General features: G+C 38.1%; 2 protein-coding genes across 4 annotated transcripts in view; one reads left to right on the plus strand and one right to left on the minus strand.

Annotated features, from left to right (window-relative positions):
• Positions 1–3,739, plus strand: LOC116330304. Its single transcript, XM_031752572.2, has 5 exons — positions 1–109; positions 917–1,031; positions 1,743–2,007; positions 2,117–2,239; positions 2,366–3,739. Exons 2-5 carry the CDS (start codon positions 931–933, stop codon positions 2,738–2,740), a joined length of 864 nt encoding a protein of 287 aa, XP_031608432.1. The 5' UTR covers positions 1–109; positions 917–930; the 3' UTR covers positions 2,741–3,739.
• Positions 3,740–8,103: 4,364 nt separating this feature from the next.
• The window catches only part of LOC116330238 (zinc transporter ZIP11), a 173,279-nt gene continuing 162,313 nt past the window's right edge, over positions 8,104–19,069 (minus strand). For all 3 annotated transcript variants that reach the window (XM_031752491.2, XM_039616740.1, XM_039616741.1), the window contains 4 exons: positions 11,135–11,204; positions 9,033–9,131; positions 8,791–8,949; positions 8,104–8,684 (listed from right to left, as the gene is read on the minus strand). In XM_031752491.2, the coding sequence (XP_031608351.1) occupies positions 8,606–8,684; positions 8,791–8,949; positions 9,033–9,131; positions 11,135–11,204 (407 nt within the window). In that variant the 3' untranslated portion in view covers positions 8,104–8,605. The remainder of the gene's footprint in view (positions 8,685–8,790; positions 8,950–9,032; positions 9,132–11,134; positions 11,205–19,069) is intronic.

Genomic DNA, 19,069 nt, shown 5'->3' on the forward strand with positions numbered 1-19,069 from the left:
GGTGCTTTGTGACCTTTTACCTTCTCTGTTCAACCATTTAAACCTGAACCTCAAAAATTGAAGGAAATAACCACCGACACTGCTGCTGCTGCTAACTTCTAATCTTTAGGTGAGTTGATACCTACAGCTTCAGTTTGTAATCCTGTTGCTTCTTAGCCTGGCACATTCTACAAAAATATCTTTTAAGAGCAACACCCATACAAAAAAACAAAACAAAAACAAGAATATTTATGTCTGATATATTTTTAGGAAGGGTGCAAGAAGGATGTGATTTGTACTTACTGTGTCCCAAGGGCAGATCACTAGCAAAAAATCTTTAAGCACTTTTCTTTAGGCTCTTGCATGGGCTCTGTTTCTCAGAATGAGAAAGGGTCAAAGAAACAGTCAAAGAATTCCCCAAAATGTTCAGATTATGACATTTTTTGTAGAATATATTAAAAGATTTTATACTTGGGGAAATTGCTTCTCAAATCCTATACAATCATAATCAGCACATTCAGTGGAGCCTGACTAAAGTCAGATGAGCACTAAAGTTAGGATTTATCTTCTGTGTAAATCAATATGTGAACAAGATGTGGCCACGACCGTCTAAAGATATATATATATATATATATATATATATATATATATATATATATATATATATATATATATATATATATATATATATATATATGTAGATGTGGGAAAAGTGAAAGGATTCATGTTCAGTCTCTGGCATGATGAGTCAGTGCTAAACTTGGCAATCCATTTGCTGGTTGTTGTGCTTCTGGTTAAACCACTGAAAAAACAAGGGGGAAAGAGCATTTAAATAATTTTAAAAACATGTGTATAATTTCAAAAAATTGTTAAAGATTCTGTCTTAGATCATGTAAAAAACATTTAAAGCTTTTTTTCTTTGTTACTCTCATGACAGCAACTAAACAGGAAATGGGTCAAACACTATCTCCAGAGCAGGAGAAGATGGCCTTAGAAAGTTTGGCTGAGATATTATTCAGCGTATTACAGTTGGATGAATTTAAAATTGACAGGTAAGCAATTCCACAACCAAAAGACAACTAGTGTCCTTTAGCGTTCCATTCTACATGATTACGTTCCAGTTTTAATGATGACATTCTGTTCAGCAAGACGAAGATCAACAGGATAACATTCCATTCAAGACGGTATTCCATTCTTAAATAGGACGTTCCGTTCTTCATTCAGTTTTAAATAATGACCTGATGATGTTCCATTCTAAACTGACATTTCATGCTAAACAATGACATTCCCATCTGCATTATGACATCCTATTAGACACAATGACATTCCATCCTACCTGACATGTTACGTTGTGCCATTCCATACTAGTTTATGAGGTTACATTCCACACGATAAAGTTCCATTATATATGATGATGTTCCATGCATACATGATGATATATCTATAAGATAAATTAAACAAAAAACATTAAACAAAAACAAAGCAGAGAAATACATGATTTCACTGTAAATTCATTCATTTTGTTAATCAGTTGAGTTTTCATGTAGAGCATTCTTTTAACACTCTTTTGGTTTTAATACCAAGCAGTTTGTGTTTAGCATTAAACATTTGCAAAGTTAGTGATCATAGGAGCAAACTGAAACTTTCAAAAACTGAAATAAAATGGGCAGTAAATGTTAATCAATAGTTAATTAAAATATAATAACAGCATGAGCTAAGTTCCTTGTAGGGTGCTAAACTAATGGAAAAAAATGTCCTCTCAGTTCCCTGCAGAGATTCTCTGGGCTCAACTCGGCTGAAGAGCTGAACAATTACAGAGACCAGGTCTTGTACATTGGAGAAGCTTCATCTGTTGTAAGCAAGGTGGGGGATGTTCTAGGTGGGCTCAGCTCCGTGCCTCATGCTGTCGGACTGGGAGCTCTTATCATTTCCTTGGCCTTAGACGTGGTCGCCAAAAGCCTAAACAAAGAAACCATGGGCACAGCTGAAATGTTAGAGAGGGTGTTTGCACAGGAGAAGGCCAAGGAGGTAAGACCTTAAGAACTTAGCACTTAAAAGTGGTGTTCGTTGGGATACGTAATGTAGCTAAATAAATTTGCCCTAATGAACGTTAACATTCCTCTCCTTAACTGTGGAGGTGCGAGATCTGATGCACGAGTATTTGAAGCGTATGCAGATCAACCTGAGAGACTCACAACTTCAACTCTCTGACACCCGTCAAAGTGAGATTGCTCTTAGTGTCCAGCTCACACGGCTCAAGGTACAAAGCTGCCATCTTTCATTTGTAACAAATCATCCCTGAATAGGGGATTTTACAGAAGTATTAATGTATAGAAATATTCGTAATTAACCCTATGATGCCGTGTACTCCAATTTCTTTTCTAAGAACTCCATGCTGATAGATGAACATATGGACACTCACTTTCTGAAGCAGTGGGTGAATGGAGCTGCCTTCCACACACAGATGCTGATCCATCAGGCTCGTCTAGAAAGTGCAGAGGAACCTGATGGATCCAGAGCCGTGCGTGCAGCAGGGATTTATCAGCAGGACATGAACCTTCTGATGGAGAAATTAAAGACCATGATGAGAAATCGTGATGATTCAAAACATGCCAATAAGGTAATAGAGGTTCTGTTTTCTAAACCTCAGATTACCTGGACAAGGGATTATTTTTCAAAACTGCAAGCAAATATTCCAGCTCTCGTGAGACAAAATGCTGTCTTTGATATCCAAAGATCCCGTAATGTCCTTCGGGGTTAATAAAGTATTCTGATTCTGATTCAAACCTGATACTGATCATCTATGTCTATCGAGCCACAAATAAGAAAAGTAAAAAGTAAATTTTAAACAACTGAAAGAGGTAAAAAAAAAAAAAAAAATTGTGGCCAGCACAGTTATGTAAGGGTCCAGTCTGATCTACAGGCTTTGGAATCCAGTCAAGGACAATAAATTGTTTATCTTGGCCAGTGCTCTGACCGAGAAAATCAGTCATCAGTCAGTTGGTCTTCCCAATTCTTCATAGTCACTGCAATTTACTGTGTTTGGTTTAGTTTTGTTTTTGTTTTTAGTTGCTCATGTGAAGCACTTTGGGTAACGTTTGGTTTTAAACCTTTGTGCCATCACACCTATATTTGTTACTTTCTCAGGGCTTGAATAACATGTTTAATATCTTGTAAACTGGTTTTATTCAAAAGCCCATATATATTTGTAAAAATCATGATTTAAGCTCTGCATGAAAGGTAATTGGGAAACATGTCTAGCATTACATTCCTTGGCTTTCCTCAGATGAATTCCTTAAATGAAAAAGTGACCCACAGACCTATTCCAGAAAGTATAACAACCCCGTTTATGATCTACATTTTTTACCAATGCATTGATGTTACATTAGAGTCATAAAACAGAGTTATTGACCATAATTATTAGAGAGTGGATGCTGAATTTGATGCTTTTCAGAATCACCAAAATATAAACTTGAAGGATAGATTTGACAAGTGCTGTAGTCTGTGTTTGGTTTATATCTGCTTTTACTAGCGTGTGAATGACTCTGCAACAACAAAGTCATACATGTTTCTCTTCATCATTGTGTTACTTCCTTAAATTGGTCCAAACATGCCACTGTCTAAATAAGTTAGACTGGATTACAGCACAATGGTGGTTCCTCATCAGTGTTAATAGCATTGACTAATAAATCTCTTCATGTTATACCTGATGGAAACAAAACAAAACAATAAATAAAAACGAATGTAAAAAAAACTATAATGAAATGTCTCGGCACTTTCTTTGACAAATAAAAATGAATGAATGAAAAAGGAGAGACGAGCTTCAACCAGAATGAATTAATTTTCCTAGAGAGGCGAGATGAGTTTGGACAATTTGATCTGCCCATGACAAACACGTTGGAAGGAAGAGATGCTCCCGCACTTCCTGTTGCAAAATATCAACACTTGGGAGGAAGACCAGAGCAAACAGATGGACACATTTCATATTTTATTTCAAGGAAAATAAGACACTTTGTAAACCATGTGGATCAACTTTCACCGTAAAAACACGACAGAATTTTACACTTTATATTTTACTCAACTCAAATTCAGATTTAGTCTTCAATAATCTTAGTAGTATTTAGTCAAGTAAAACTAAAAGAATTTTTCCTAAATCATGCCTAAAACTGAATGAAGTTTTAGTCAAAAGACAGTGATCAAAACTAAATCCACATTTGCTCTCATAATTAACAGATCCTGAACTATTTGATCTATTTCACATAAAGACGTTAGCTCAGCTTCATAAGTGTCTTTTTTCTCTTGACCTGGTCGTCTCAGACACACAGCGCTGACTGTGTGCACAGGAGCAACACCCATCTGCTGTTCGAGCTTTCTGTTTGTAAAAGCCAGCCAATATTTTCACATTAAATTACAACTAAATGCTTTAATTAAAAAAAAATCTATCAATGTTAATAAAAGTCTTTTATTTTCTAACCATCTACCCTGCTTCTACCCATCACCACAGCAACAGATCAACTGAACAAAAAACTCCCAGTAAGAGCTCTCTGTACGCAGAAGAACTGCTTGTTTAGTCCAATTTTTAGATTTGAAAGACTGCTCAAGTTTGCTGCAGGCTGACAGCACCTGTTCTGTCTCTCGGTAGCATGAAGGGACCGTATAAAGTAGAGCACAGCATCACATTTATCTTGAAGATTAATTCATTGTTCTTTTCTTGAAATAGATTTACAGAGACAAATTCTAATACATATATATCAGGTTAAAAAATAATCTGAAAAACTAACTTAATTTTAAACCCAAGGACCATCTTTAACAGATGAATGAAAATCTTTTGTAGTCAATGACTGCCACTCTATGTTCCTTCTGATGCTACTTGTTTATGGGTTTCTCTGACCAACCCTGGTTTGAAATCCTGTTTCTAAAGAGAGAAAAATGTCCAAAAATGTGTTCATAGTATTAAATCCCAGTTCTTTTGTATTCTCTACGGCCAAGAAAGACACGGTTCAAAAGTGGTCTTTTACTTAAAAATGATCTTTAATTTTACATATCCCGGGATATGGAGACTGAGCACAGAGACGACATCACCTAGTCTCAAGTACAAACAGGAAGCCTATTTACTTTTACACTTCCTCTAGACGTCACACCACACTTTAAGTTTCGATCAAACACTCTGCTTAGTTTCACTTTCTGCCTCTGCAAAAGCCTGCAGTTTCCTGTCACTACTTTTGGCACAGAGTGTACTAAGAGTTGGGCCTCTCTTATATAAAACAATATAATCAGCATATAAGCATTTAAGATTATATATTTAAATCTCAACAATACTCTGTTATTTTTTTTGTCAGATTATGTGCTCGCATTATTAGGCTACGTTCAAACTGCAGGTCTTAATGCTCAATTCCGATTTTTTTTGTCTGCTTGTTCACACTACAAATAAAATGTGACAGCAAACGCGCTCTAGTGTGAACCCTCAAAGTGCCCCGCATGCGCAAAAGAAGCCGTCACACACAACGCGCTTTGACTGATGGACCTTAATATAAAGACTTGTTTCGGACTTTACGTTTCCCAATTTTGCTTTAAGTTATAAAGTTATTTTGTTATTTACATATGGCCTAATAATTATCCTTATTGCTGTTTTAGAGAGGAGCGGTGCTTCAAAGGATAGTTGCAGATTTCTATCACGTCTCTCCAGCGTTGTCTTCCCAACAGTTTCACTGACATCTACACTGGATGGCCAGGAAGCGTTCGTGATGTCTTCTCGGACGCTTCTCCGGCGCTGATAATTGGCGTCTGTCTTGTGTCAGTGACGTAAAAGATGGATTTAATGCGACATGACCGTTCAAACAGCAGTCGCTTTCTAAAACATCGGATATGTATCGGATTCAGAACCACATACGAAAGTGACCCAGATCGGATTTGTGCTGTTCACACTGTCATACCATGATCGCATATAGTTCGCATGGGGTCAAAAAAGTCGGATTTGATGCGCTTTCGCCTGCAGTGTGAATGTAGCCTTAGATTAGGGGAAGGAATTTATCACGTTTGATTCATGGGTTTTTGTGAGTTTTTGAAACCTCTACATCACCAAAAAAAACCCACTAAATAAATAACACAATACATTTTAAGCAATACATTGCACCAAATACTGGATGGAAATATTTATAATAGACATTTTTATTTATTTATCTATTTATTTATTGTCTGAAGGTTCAATTAACACTCCAGTTTCACTGGAAAAAAATTCTGACAATTAATTAACTCAGCTATAAAGTGACAATATAAGAATAAGATTTGAACAACCGAGCATGTGCGTGTTGAGCAGCAGTGAGTTGAGTATGTGAGCTGTGCAAATTAAAAACTTAACAAACTTCCTTTTCTGCTGCTGACTCTTGTTCGGAGCTTCTGGTACCACAGCTGCTGACAGTCAGGTGCCTGATTGTCAGCAGCTGTGACCATGTACGGTGTTACAGCGTTCTGTTGGTGTCTGCGCCAAGCACGCCATGTTTGACTGATCTGTCATGGCGCAACTTCAAGCTAGTAGGCAAGAGAGTTGCAGGAAGACCGTTTCGGCACCCTGTTGCTCCACAATGTTTTAAAGATTTGCAGTGAAGGACTGCAGGAAGATATGGCCGACGGCCCTTGGGCCAAACTGCAGTCTCTGGTCTCACAGGGTTGCCAGGAGATGTACCATGACCACAGGTGGGAAGTAATCAAGTAGAAATTTGTTACTGCACTTAAGTAGAATTTTGAGGTATCTGTGCTTTACATGAGTATTTATTTTTCAGACAGCTTTTTACTTTTAGTCTCTAGGTTTGAAAATATCTGTACAACAATTTGCATATTATTGATCATGAAACTGTCCTCACGGCCCATAGTTAGTCAGTGGTGCTGGTTTCAGTCACTATGCAAAGGTACTGCAGGATAAACAGGCTGTCTTGTACTGTGGTGAATTTACAGGGTTTTCCCCCTTCCTGATTTCCTATTATTTTGGTATTTTTGTCATACTTAAATGTTTCAGATCATCAAACAGATTTAAATAGTAGACTAAGAAAACACACGTAAACGCAACATGCAGTTTCTAAATGAAGGTGTTTATTATTAAAGGGAAAAAATATTTGAGAAAACACTCTGTGGACTGACAAGACAAAAGCTGACGTTTCTGGAAGGTGTGTGTCCCATTATACATCATACCAACAGTAAAATATAGTGGTGGTAGTGTGATAGACTTTGTGGTAAATGGAATCCTGTCGTCTACCAAAAAATCCTGAAGGCGAATGTTCGACCTTCTGTTTGTGACCTCAAACTAAAGAACACTTGGGTTCTGGAGCAGGACAATGATCCAAAACACACCAGCAAGTCCATCTCTGAATGGCTTAAGAAAAACAAAATAAAGACTTTAGATTGGCTTAGTCCTGACCTGACTCTGAGATGCTGTGGCATGACCTTAAAAAGCTGGTTTATGCTTGAAACCCATCCAATGAGGCTGAAATAAAACGATTCTGCAAAAATGAGTGGGCCAAAATTCTTCCAAAGTGCTGTAAAAGCCTCATTGCCAGTTATCACAAATGCTTGATTGCAGTTGTTGCTGCTAAGGGTGGGCCAACCAGTTATTAGGTTAAGGGGGCAATCACTTTTTCACACAGGGCCGAGCAGATTTGGATTTTTACCCTTTCCCTAATAATAAACACTATAATTTAGAAACTGCATTATTTGTTTATCTTTCTCTAATGTGGTTCAGATGAAACAAACAAGAGGAGGAGGGCAAACCCTTTTTCACACCACTGTATATGGGTTACATTTTTTATGGCCATTTTGCTGTACACTATTGTGAGAGGTACTTTCATAGATTACAAAAGATTAGTCAATGAACAAATACAAGATCTTATGTCACATTAAAAAACAAAAGGTCTGAAAATACACTACTGTTCAAATCAAATCAGTGCCGACAACACCACATCTCAAAATAAAAGCATCATAATCCCGGGACATTAGATTGCATGTTTGAAATATTTAGGTTGAACATCTTCCATTAAAGAGCATATAGCTGCAAAGTGTCATATTTGAAATGCCATAATTCAGTACACCATAATCATACTGTCTGGTGTCTTAATGATAACAAGACGACAGAAGTAGAAATGTTGTAATTATTTATTTTCACTCCCATACAACAGCAAGCCAAACACCAGAGTTCAAGTATCATGATCATTAGGGAAATGGACGAAACAAAACCCAAAACATTCATTTTAACTTAACAGAACAGAAATTACCTGTACTTATAATATTGTTTCTAAACTTAAAAGCTACAAAGTCCCAACAAAGCATTCTCCAGCCCTGGAATATGAATATTCATTTAAATATTCAGAAATTAATTCCTTAATGAAATATCTGACATGAAAAACATGTCAGCTGCTCTCAGGAAATCACTGTTAAAATGTGAATGACAAAAGTTAAAAGTTCAAGTATGATCATCCTTCCAAACCTGATCAATTTCATGATCAACAATTAAAACTAAATGCATAAACAGTGTTTGAGAATCAAACACTAATTTTTGGTCCCCCTTTTACTTAAAATACAAGTTGCATCATCATGACAACATCATGTCCTGTGAGGGATCGCCGGTCCTCATGGTATCTCAGCCTAGACCCACATCTAGTGACATCATCACTACAAAGCCTAGGATGGCGGTCCAGGATGCCAGCTTTCCGTTTCCACTGGTGATGCCAAGTTGAAGCAAAGGATAAAAGATTAGACCTCTTGCACAAGTAATCTAGCTTTGACCCCCCCACCCCAAAAATAACCCCTCCTTTTCACTCTTACCTGACTTGCGCCTCAGGTATGATGTCATCCACCACCACATAGACCATCGCCCCGGCAGCAAATGCCAATGCGTACGGCAATAGAGGTTCTGCCAGAACAACAGCTACGGCGCCGAGCAGCCCAGCAACAGGCTCCACCATACCGCTAAGCTGACCATACCTGAAGGAAGAACACCAACAATGAAGGCAGCTGCACATTGTTCGAAGACTGATGAGTGAGTAGAAACCTGTGTTTTCCCCTACCAGAAGGCTGTCCATGTTGACACCCCTGACCCACGGAGGGGCAGGCTCACTGCCAGCCCTTCAGGGAAATTCTGGATTCCAATACCAATGGCCAAATTTCTGATGGAACAGAAACAATCAGTCACCCAACTTTTCTTTACAAGAAATATTATGAAATATTAAGCTGGCCACCAATGCCCTCATCCCATGATGAAGTGGGAAGAGTGAAAGTCTTCAGTCATTATATCAGCTCTAAAGGGCTGAAAGGACAACATTAGTATTTACTTTGCTGCTTTGAGTATAAACTCATTGGTATTACATAAAACCTTTTTTACATTTGTAAATCTTAGGAATTTTGTGTATAATTTGTGTGCAACCTTTATGCTTACATCTGCATCAGATCTACGTTGTAACTTGCACCATAACTGGAACCCCATTTTAACCCTACACCGCAACCTTCTACGTAATTTGACATACACCTCCCAAGAAATGTAACTACATGTAGGGTGGATGCATACAATAACAACTTGAATGGTGAGGAAGGTTTCGGTGTAGGGATAAAAGGAGTTTCCAGTTACTGTGTAATTTATCACACAGATTTCCCAATTTTTTTAAATTTTTTTTGTAATAATCGGTGGTCAGATATTGAAGCCAAACCAGAGTAAACTGTTCATTAGGATAGCTTTGATGTGTCTCCCAGCACAGTGTCAAGGAGGAGACGGGCTGTTACTCCAGGAGAGCTGGATAGGGCCCTGGGTCCTCTACTCAATAAAGAGGACTGGTATCTACTCCTTTGGCAAGGAGGAAAAGGATAATGTCTCTGACCAAAAAAAAAAAAAAAAATCAGAAAAAGACTTCATGAAGGTGGCCTGAAGGCTCAACGTCCTCTAGTGGGCCCTGTGCTCACTGCCCAGCGCCATGCAGCCCGATTGGCATTTCCCATTGAATACCAGAATTGGAAGGTCCACCGCACAGATCAGAGCAGGTTCACCCTGAGCTTGCTACCAAGCTCCAGAAAGGGTCTGGATAAGCTACGGGGACCAATTTGGTTTGTTCGCCATGGGTCAGTGATGGTGTGGGGAGGGATGTCCGTGGAGCGGGACACAGAAGTCCACAGGTTAGGCAACGGCACCCTGACTGCTATTACATATAGGGATGAAATCCTTGGACTCATTGTCAGACCCTACGCTGGTGCAGTGGGTCCTGGCTTTAACAATATTCTTTTAATAAGTGCTGTAGCCTGTGTTTAATAGTACTCCTGTATCTACAAGAGTACTTTAACTCTGGTTTATAACTCCTTTTGCTAGTGTATGACTGAAACTGCAATCACACTGTTAGCAGATCAAAGTGTTACTTTGTTTCTGTTTGTTAAAGACCTGATTGTTTTTAATCTTAATGCTTTTTCAGATCCACAGATAAACATGCAGCTGCTTCTAAAGACGAGGCTGGTGGCTTAGAAAAGGTTTGTTGGGAGCTCCAACTGTATTGGCAGTACTGGAATATAACCACTAGGTGTCAGCAGCACACAACAGAGCACAGTTATGGGATCACATGGAAACGCACTAAACCAATCAAACCCATCTTCAAAGTGGAACTTATTTCCAGTCATCTATATACTGTTACATTGCTGGATACTCACATTAGCCATAGCCAACATTTCAAATACTAAGGTTATCTTAGGCTTCAGAGTTCTTTAAATGCTCATCTTAGCTTTGTGTGATATCAAGATGTGGGCATATCCCGATTGTGATTATTTCAGACACACAGCACTGAAGTCCCCTCACTTGCTGTTAAAACCTTGAGTTTACGAGGAGCGGCCAATCAAAAGACAGCTCGTTTTAAAGGGAAAGGACCTAAAACGATTAACTGAGAACAAATTATAGACTATGGTTTTTTTTCCCCCCTTCTTTTGAACTGTGAATTGTCCAAAGCTCATAAAAACAATATGGAGCTAAAAATGAGCATAAGAAAAGCCAACCATTTCAGCTTCAGTATTAAACTCAACTACCTGAAGTTTTTAATGTAGTAATAATAACCAGTCAGAAAGCTTGTGAACAGACAACCTCAACTGGAGGTTGAGGCCGTGTGTTGTATTTGTTTCTCGGGTTTTACATCAGTCTTACCTGGCACTCTCAAAGGTAGCAGATGTTGTCTTTCCTACAGCTCCAAAACCAACACCTACTGCCAAGCCCTCTGCAGAGACACAAACAGTTGATCTTTGTTAGTGTATGTCCTTGGGCTTCTCTGTTACACAGGAATAAGAACAGTTTAAGGGGATGGATGAAAGAAGAACATGTTGGCAAACTGTAGATGATAACAAAATACGTGAAGAACATCAGCATGGACAGAAAGTCTGTGTACTGTGAAAGAAAAATACTAGGTGCTGTCTTTTCAAACAGGAAACCGATCTATTAACAGCAAAACGCCTGTGGAGGTTTCCAGTCTGAAGGATGGCCTTGCTGTTTACAAACAGATTTCTATTATGAAACCTGCTATACGTGGATATGCAGCCCTTGTGGGATGGAGACTGTAGAATGAAATCTAATTGCTGAACTGCTGATCTATGACTGAGTGTAAATATAAGATATTAGGTCTTGTTTATTTCCCCCATAAGGTGCTGGGAATTGTCTGTTTTAGATTCTACAGATAGTAAGGCTGTAGAAGGGGAAAGCCTCTTTATCTGTGCTGTGAGGGCTTCTCTAAAGTTGGGACCAGTGTGTAGAGGCAGTCTGTCTGCCTCTCTGCACACTCTGAGCAGCAGCCCTCTCCTCTGATGTCCCATTTGTCTCATTTGTCATGCCTGCCACATATATTTAAAGTACACACTATTCAAACTGAAAGTGAAAAGGTCACAGGGTATCTAATGAGTGTTTGTGTGCGTGTGGCCTGCTTCAAACACTGACAAGCAAACACATCCTGTCATGCCATTAACAGCTATGTTGTTACAAAGCTACAACCTGCTGATTCATAGTCTCTTTATTTATTTATTTATTTTCTTTATGCACAGCTAGGATTTAAAAAAACAAGGCAGGAACAAGAATCAAGGGTAAAACTGTGCCTGGAGGAGGTTTGCACAGCATTTAGAATCACGTGTGACACACTGATTAAATTACAGAAACATTTAAAGCACCATTAACAAACGTTTTTCTTTACTAATTTTTGCTGTATTTGTTATTCCAACCTTTTATCTACAGACACAGCATGTTACCTTCTTAATACTAGCTTGTTAGTAACCAAATTAATGCTTTTAAACAGAGTTCAGCCTAAATTGTACTTTGAGAGGGTCACAGAGGGTGTGATTAAAATAAAAGATAACATCATGGTTTCTGCTCTTTTGCCAGCTTCTATTAATTTCTTTACATTTTATATGTTAATTTAGAGCCCCTCCCTGAGCCTGGTTCTGCTGGAGGTTTCTTCCTGTTAAAAGGGAGTTTTTCCTTCCCACTGTCGCCAGAGTGCTTGCTCATAGGGGGTCATATGATTGTTGGGTTTTTCTCTGTATGTATTATTGTAGGGTCTACCTTACAATATAAAGCGCCTTGAGGTGACTGTTGTGATTTGGTGCTGTATAAATAAAACTGAATTGAACTGCAATAATGACTGAGCTCCAGCAGGCCTAAATTACCTCATGTTCTCATATATAAGCTGCAGACAGGAAGTGTTTTTCTTTTGCAGTCCACAGTGACATTTATATTTAAATGTTTTTAGTGCAAAACTCTGGAGCCACTTCTCATTTCTGTATATTTAGTTAGGAAAATGAGAAGTACTGAAATAAACACATGGAAATACAGAATATAACTTAGAATTTGTACAATATTTAGGAGGTGAAAGTCAATGTTTAGTATGTGCAGCTTTTTGAGGAACATTAAAACTCTTTTTTTTGGATGTTGGCTGCCTTTTGTTCTGTTCGCTTTCAGGATGATCCCACACTGCTTAAAAAAGTTGAGGGGAGGCCAATCCACGACTGACAGAAATTACATAATGAAACACTATCTTGTATGCTTTTACAACACTGGCAGTGTTTTTGACATCATCATGCTGAAAAATGAAGCAGTCAGATGCTTTCCAGCTAATATTGCATGGTTGAAAAAAATGTTTCCTTCAATTATAACCTAATCCCCACCCCCACCCCCGGCTAAAAGCCCCAAATCCTGACCGAGCCTCCACTACGTTTTACAGACAACTGTAGGCACCCACTGTCACCCATGTCTCTCTCGACATCCTCCCTAAATTTCGACCGCCATTTGACTCCATAAAACCTGTTGCCACTGATTTTCACTCCAGTTCTCGTGTCATCTGTCATACCCCAGATTCAACCTGATTTCCATTCTTTAAGTACGTCTTAAAGACGACAGACGTTCAGTCATTGAGACCATTTCTGATGATGAGTGATGGTGATCAACTGAAGAGCCAGATGATCACTCAGGTCCTGTCAGCTGAATTGATTTCCTCTGACGTCAGATACTGTTCTACCAATAATTATCAACTCAGCCACTTTTTATTATGTTCTCTATTTGTCAAGTTGTTAAAGGTTTTTTTAACGACACACTGCATACCATTATACATGCCGCATTTTCAGCTGTGTGGGGATCACCTCTTTCCTGCCAAAATACTATTTGATGTTTGTCAGACTGTTTGTGTTTGTGAGTTGTCTGTCATGTTTTGAGTTGGGTAACTTTTTTTTTATGTTCAGCTGATTCATAGGTCAGTATTAAGTGCCTTAAAAACCAGGACTGAAAATGAGTGAGAAAAACTCTCAAAAGCCTGGAGAACTGGTGCTCAAGACCAAGAGGGGTGACACAACACAAGGTACTTGTCCTACTTGTCCTAGTAATTTGTCATATTGTAGACACAATCTTGAAAGAACAAAGTGTTCTGATCTTCTCTTGGTAATTAAGGGTTTAAAACACTTTTTCTTCTAAAAGTATTTCACCTCTTGTATACAAAAACAAGTAGAATGTGAATAAGAGAGATAAATGAAGCAACAAGAAGATAAAATAAAGAGTGGAAAGCTAACACAGAGGCCAAAAAAAAGTAATAGGATGTTTTTCTAGGAACCAGCAAAACAGACTTCTCCAGCTGAGGTACCACTTCATCACAATCTAACACCTGTTATTACCTCTCATAACGACACATACTAGTTCTTATCAACCTCCCGCTGGCCCATTACAGGCAGACACAGTGTAGTGGCATTATGGGGAAAAAGCCCACCCTTTGGGTACACTGTGGGTCTGCTTTACTATCCATCTTAATCCTCTGAAACAGTCTGAAATGCCGAAGGGCCAGTAAAAAATCTGGCACTGAAAAACCTTCAACAGTGTTTGAATAAAACATAAGCTGTGAGAGTTTCACTGTTTGGAGCTGCTTGTGCAAGGCTAGAGGCACACTAGAAGTTTCAAAATCAGCTGCTTTAAATGCTAAGGAAATTACATCAGCTACTTGGATAACACCTAAATAATTACGATGAGTTTCAGCATTAACACTGATTATTTGCCAGACTTGTGGAAAAGGTCATACATCAGCTAGAAAAACACTTTTGTGCGCTCTTTTGAATGAAGAATTAGAGTTTTCTGACAACAGCTGCTGACCTCTAGTCCTGCTTCACAGCTGAAGAGTCCACTGGGTTGGAAGCTTTTCTTCCAAAGCACAGTCCAGAGCTAGCAGGGGAGCAGTAAACACTCACACACCTGTCAGGTTTTATCCCTGAGCCCTATGTTTTACTGTCTTTGCTTGCATCTCGTGGCATTTAAATGCATACCTTGTGGATTGTTAAAATACTGTGGAGGGAAAAAAAATTCTTGTACCTTCCTGACGTCCTCCACAAATCAAGTCTTAGAAGAAAGGCTGAGTAGGAATAAACTACACTCTTTTACTTTGAGTTTTTGATTTATTCTTTGTTGAAATCTTTTGCCGAGCACAGAAAACAATAGGTCACCAAGCGCCTCGATCACCATGGAAATTGTGAATCATATGCTATGGCCTTTACAGTCACCATTCTGTGTCAGCTCACTCTCCACCACTGCCATCAAACACTAAATGAGGGAATATTTTCTGGAAAGACGGAGTTCCTCCCCTCAGTTTAAATTCAGAGAACAGAGTTTTAAATACAGAAACTATGAGAACGAGCAGTCAAACTGTTCATACAGACAATTTCTCACTTTATGGTATTACAATCATACTGCTGAAAAACACAGTTTAACAAGGAACCTGGACAAAAGCCATGGTATAAACTCACAATATGTTCTTACTGTGCCACAGAGCTTTTGTTAAAAAACCAAACCATTACTATGCTCATTTCCACCTCCATAATTTTATCACTGGACTCTGTTAGAGTGGCTTTGAGTGATCCACAGCTCAATATGATTCCTATTTATCTCTTAGTGGCCCCTGGTTCAGCCTTTCAGTTTCCTGCCTCCTTCCTTTAAAGATGCCAACTCTCATTTTAAAAAACCCAATATGTTTGCTTTACTTCAAACTGATTTTTTTTGCAGTTAATTGGTGATTCTAACTTGGCAGATAAGTAAGAAGTGTTTATATTGTTATGCATGCCTTTTGTTAAGCCTAACCATAGATTAATTTTTTCAATATGGAAAAACTTTTGTTCAACTACATAAAACTAGTATCTAATAAATATACTGTTACTGTTGATTACAGAAAAAACTAATTACATTTAAAAAAAAAAAGAAATAGAAAAAAATTAAAATGCATTTACATTTTCAAGAAATAATATTATATTATTATATCTTTTAGAATATAATTTAAGAGGTTTTCTAGTGCAGTGAAATTTAGATAAGGGTATGCTTACATATGTTTACTATGATTACACAAACACTATGTAGGAGTAGGTAATGAATAATGGATAACTTGAGCTTATTACATAACATTATACTACAGTATATTTCTCACTATGTAGGCAGCTCATTCTCTTTCTCATGACAGCACTTCTTTTAGAGACACATTTTGGGTTTAACTTTAAAGAAAGGTGGACGTGAAATGTAAAAATTGGGTCAAATGTAAAATGCTATTTATTGCCAATACAAAGACAGAAGAGTTTTAAACATGGCTTTAAAGGTAAGATTTTTTTTATGAAAGTTTGACCTTATTTGACTGTGAAGAAGAGGTCAGAGGTCAAAAGTAACGTGATGTTTACAATCCTCATATATCATTTCCTAAATGCCTCAGTGTTGTCAATACAAACGATGGCAGTAAGAAACATAGTGTTAAATAGCTTCATGTAGCATTGTCAGATCAATCTATTGACCTCTAAGGAGAGGTCAGAGGTCAAATGTAACATGATATTTTACATTTTTATGTGTTTGTTTTGTCTTTTTGTTAAATATTGACCAATAAATCATTAGGCTGACCTTAAATATCTTAGTTTCTTGGCTCTCTGCTGATATATCCTTTCTCTTCATACTGGAAGTGGGAAATAAACACCCCAGAGTCTCATTCCCTCTCACCCATTGCATTTACACAGATGTGTGTGGAAAGCCATTATGTGCAGCTATGCAATATTTGTGCCACACAGTTAGCTTCTTAGTGAATGGACAGATAGGTGCAAGTCCAATGTTGACTCATTTTGTTCCTTTCTTAAAAAATGTCAAATGTGGCTTCTATATATGGTTCTAATGGTTATAAAGGTTATTTTCTAGGTGATTTAGTCATTGTGTGCAGTCCGGTTCACTGGAACAGTCTTACCCACATCTGTTTCTCTACTGCTTATTCTTTTCTCTTTCCTGTTGATCTCATGGTAGACCTGACTACAGTGACTTGCTACCCATGTTGTAGTACAAAGTGCAGTTTAATAATTCACTTTTAATTCAAGAAACTGATTTAAAAGATGTTTTGGACATGGGGCTATACTTTAGGATCTCTTATTTATGTCATTCTGATTTTAATTCCCACTGAGTGACTTTAAACCTGATTGGCTGTCCTTTCTAAACAGAAGGTTTTAGGAACAAGCTGGTTGGTCACCTAATGTTTACTGTGAGAAAATGATCTGAAGCCTTAGATTTTAGCTTATGGGGGCTAAAGGTTCATATGCTAAGCTATTTAAAACATTGTAGTATTGTATACATAGGACATATTATACATAAAATAAGGGAAAACATAATATGAAAAACTTTAACAGCTTGAACAAACTTCAGTAGAGAACTTTAAAAACTGGATGAGATTGTTAGGGTAGCTAGCTAGAGCAGCGGTCCCCAACCTTTTTTGCGCCACGGACCGGTTTAATGTCAGAATGGACCGGCCTTTAAGGTGTTGTGGATAAATACAACAAAATAAAATGATACGACCAAGACAAAAACTGTGGTATTTTGTAAATATAATAAACCCAAATTCACTGTGTAATTGTGTAACTTTATTAGCAGCGTCCTCCTGAAATGCGCCAACAACATGAGAGTAACATCCTCCTCTGTGCACCATAATGCTCTTTGGTCGCTATGGTAATGTGTAAATATTTCTTTCAAAATAACACACAACAAAACAAATATAAAGTACATGAAAATATATAATAAAAAACCCTGAAAACCATAAATTTCATACCCGAGCCTCAACTATCGCGGCCCGGCACCAAACGACTCACGGACCGGTCGTGGGCACCGCTGAGCTATAGTGTCTTATTTTGTCTGTTTTTTTTCTCTTCTAAGAGTCTGCTAGATCTAGGTGAATTGTCTGCAACTTCTTGTGAGTCTGTTTCTGCATGCAGTTGTATATGTTTGTGTGTGTCTGCATTGGCTCAGCAACAAGCTCTATCCAATTCCTGCCTAATGTTTTATGCTCTTTTAAGCGACTGTGACAATACTGCTGCTGACAGGCCATTGTCACAGCAGCTGCTCCCTTTCATTGCACCTTCATTTAATCTCCACTCCTCACCCACAGACACACTACTTTTCCCACTGAGTCTGCCATTACTGCAAAATCGATGAGGTTTTACAATAATTGTGCTATTTCTTTTTTACATTATTTCCCGGTGAGAAGTTTATTCCAATCACATCAAAGTCAAGCTGCGTCTTTTTTTCCTTTTAATCCTCGTGTTTACGTGAACAACAAAGCAACATTTCAAATTTGCTATATCCTGCTGGATCACAAAATGCTTGATCAAAACCAAGAGCGTAGATTTGGCATGGACGGAAGGGACATGTCCCCACCAATATCCAGCGATTATTGAATTGTCCCCACCAATAATTTGATCTCTTCGAGTAAAGAAAAACAAACCCGATAGAAAGAAAAAAAAAAAAAGATCTGTCAACGTCTCATTCACCCAGCGGTGAAGAAAGAGTTAAATTAGGTTCTCTACTGGAGTCCTACCTCATGTAACAAATATGGCCAATGTGATTGGCTGTGCCTTTCAGGGAGCTCTGTTTAGTTTTAACAGTGGGAAGCCTGCGCTGCAATGACCTGCAAGGAGGAGAGGAGGATGGCAGCAAAAAGGAAGAACCTGGATATAAGAAAGTATTTTTCAAAGAAACCTGTAAGTCACTTAAAGTCAAGCTCACTCATAAAATGTGTCCGTCATAATAACGTTACAGGCTATGCTAGGCTTTGGCCCACATGAGTCTAAAATTGTATGTAACCATGAATAACGTGTTTTGGAAACTAACTGCACAACATGCAGCACTATTAGTTATCTCAGTCTCCCAGAGTAGCATTTCTAATTTTGATTGAAAGTGTCAGAGAAAACGGCAGCCTCGAGCAAGCCGGGATATTAGTTTACAGAGGCTGTTAAAATTATGTCTAACGTTAAAATGTTGGTGACACAGTAATTTCATCCTAATGGTACTGACATATTCATAGGGTTAATTTTTGAGACAAAATATCATGAGGTAGTCATGATTTTGCAAATATTCCACCTTGTAGTGCAGTTTGCACAAATTGTTTTAAAAATGCACTCACCCTACAAACATTACTGATGAGTCAAGATCTGCACAAATTGACAGAAGCACTGAAGCAGCTGCACATTTTATTCTTATTGTCATGTATGTCCTATTTGTCAGGTGACCGAAGAACCAACACAAAGCTCAGAGAGCAATGGTGATACAAGATCACAGGTGAAA

This window comes from Oreochromis aureus, linkage group 8 (genome assembly GCF_013358895.1).
Source record: "Oreochromis aureus strain Israel breed Guangdong linkage group 8, ZZ_aureus, whole genome shotgun sequence".
Classification (NCBI taxonomy): Eukaryota; Metazoa; Chordata; class Actinopteri; order Cichliformes; family Cichlidae; genus Oreochromis; species Oreochromis aureus.

Bases quoted from the DNA above. Each gene is read 5' to 3' on its own strand.
- LOC116330304 (XM_031752572.2), top strand. From the start codon at position 931: ATGGGTCAAACACTATCTCCAGAGCAGGAGAAGATGGCCTTAGAAAGT. The intron at 2,008-2,116 runs GTAAGACCTTAA...TTAACTGTGGAG, and splicing joins CACAGGAGAAGGCCAAGGAG to GTGCGAGATCTGATGCACGA. The intron at 2,240-2,365 runs GTACAAAGCTGC...TTCTTTTCTAAG, and splicing joins TCCAGCTCACACGGCTCAAG to AACTCCATGCTGATAGATGA.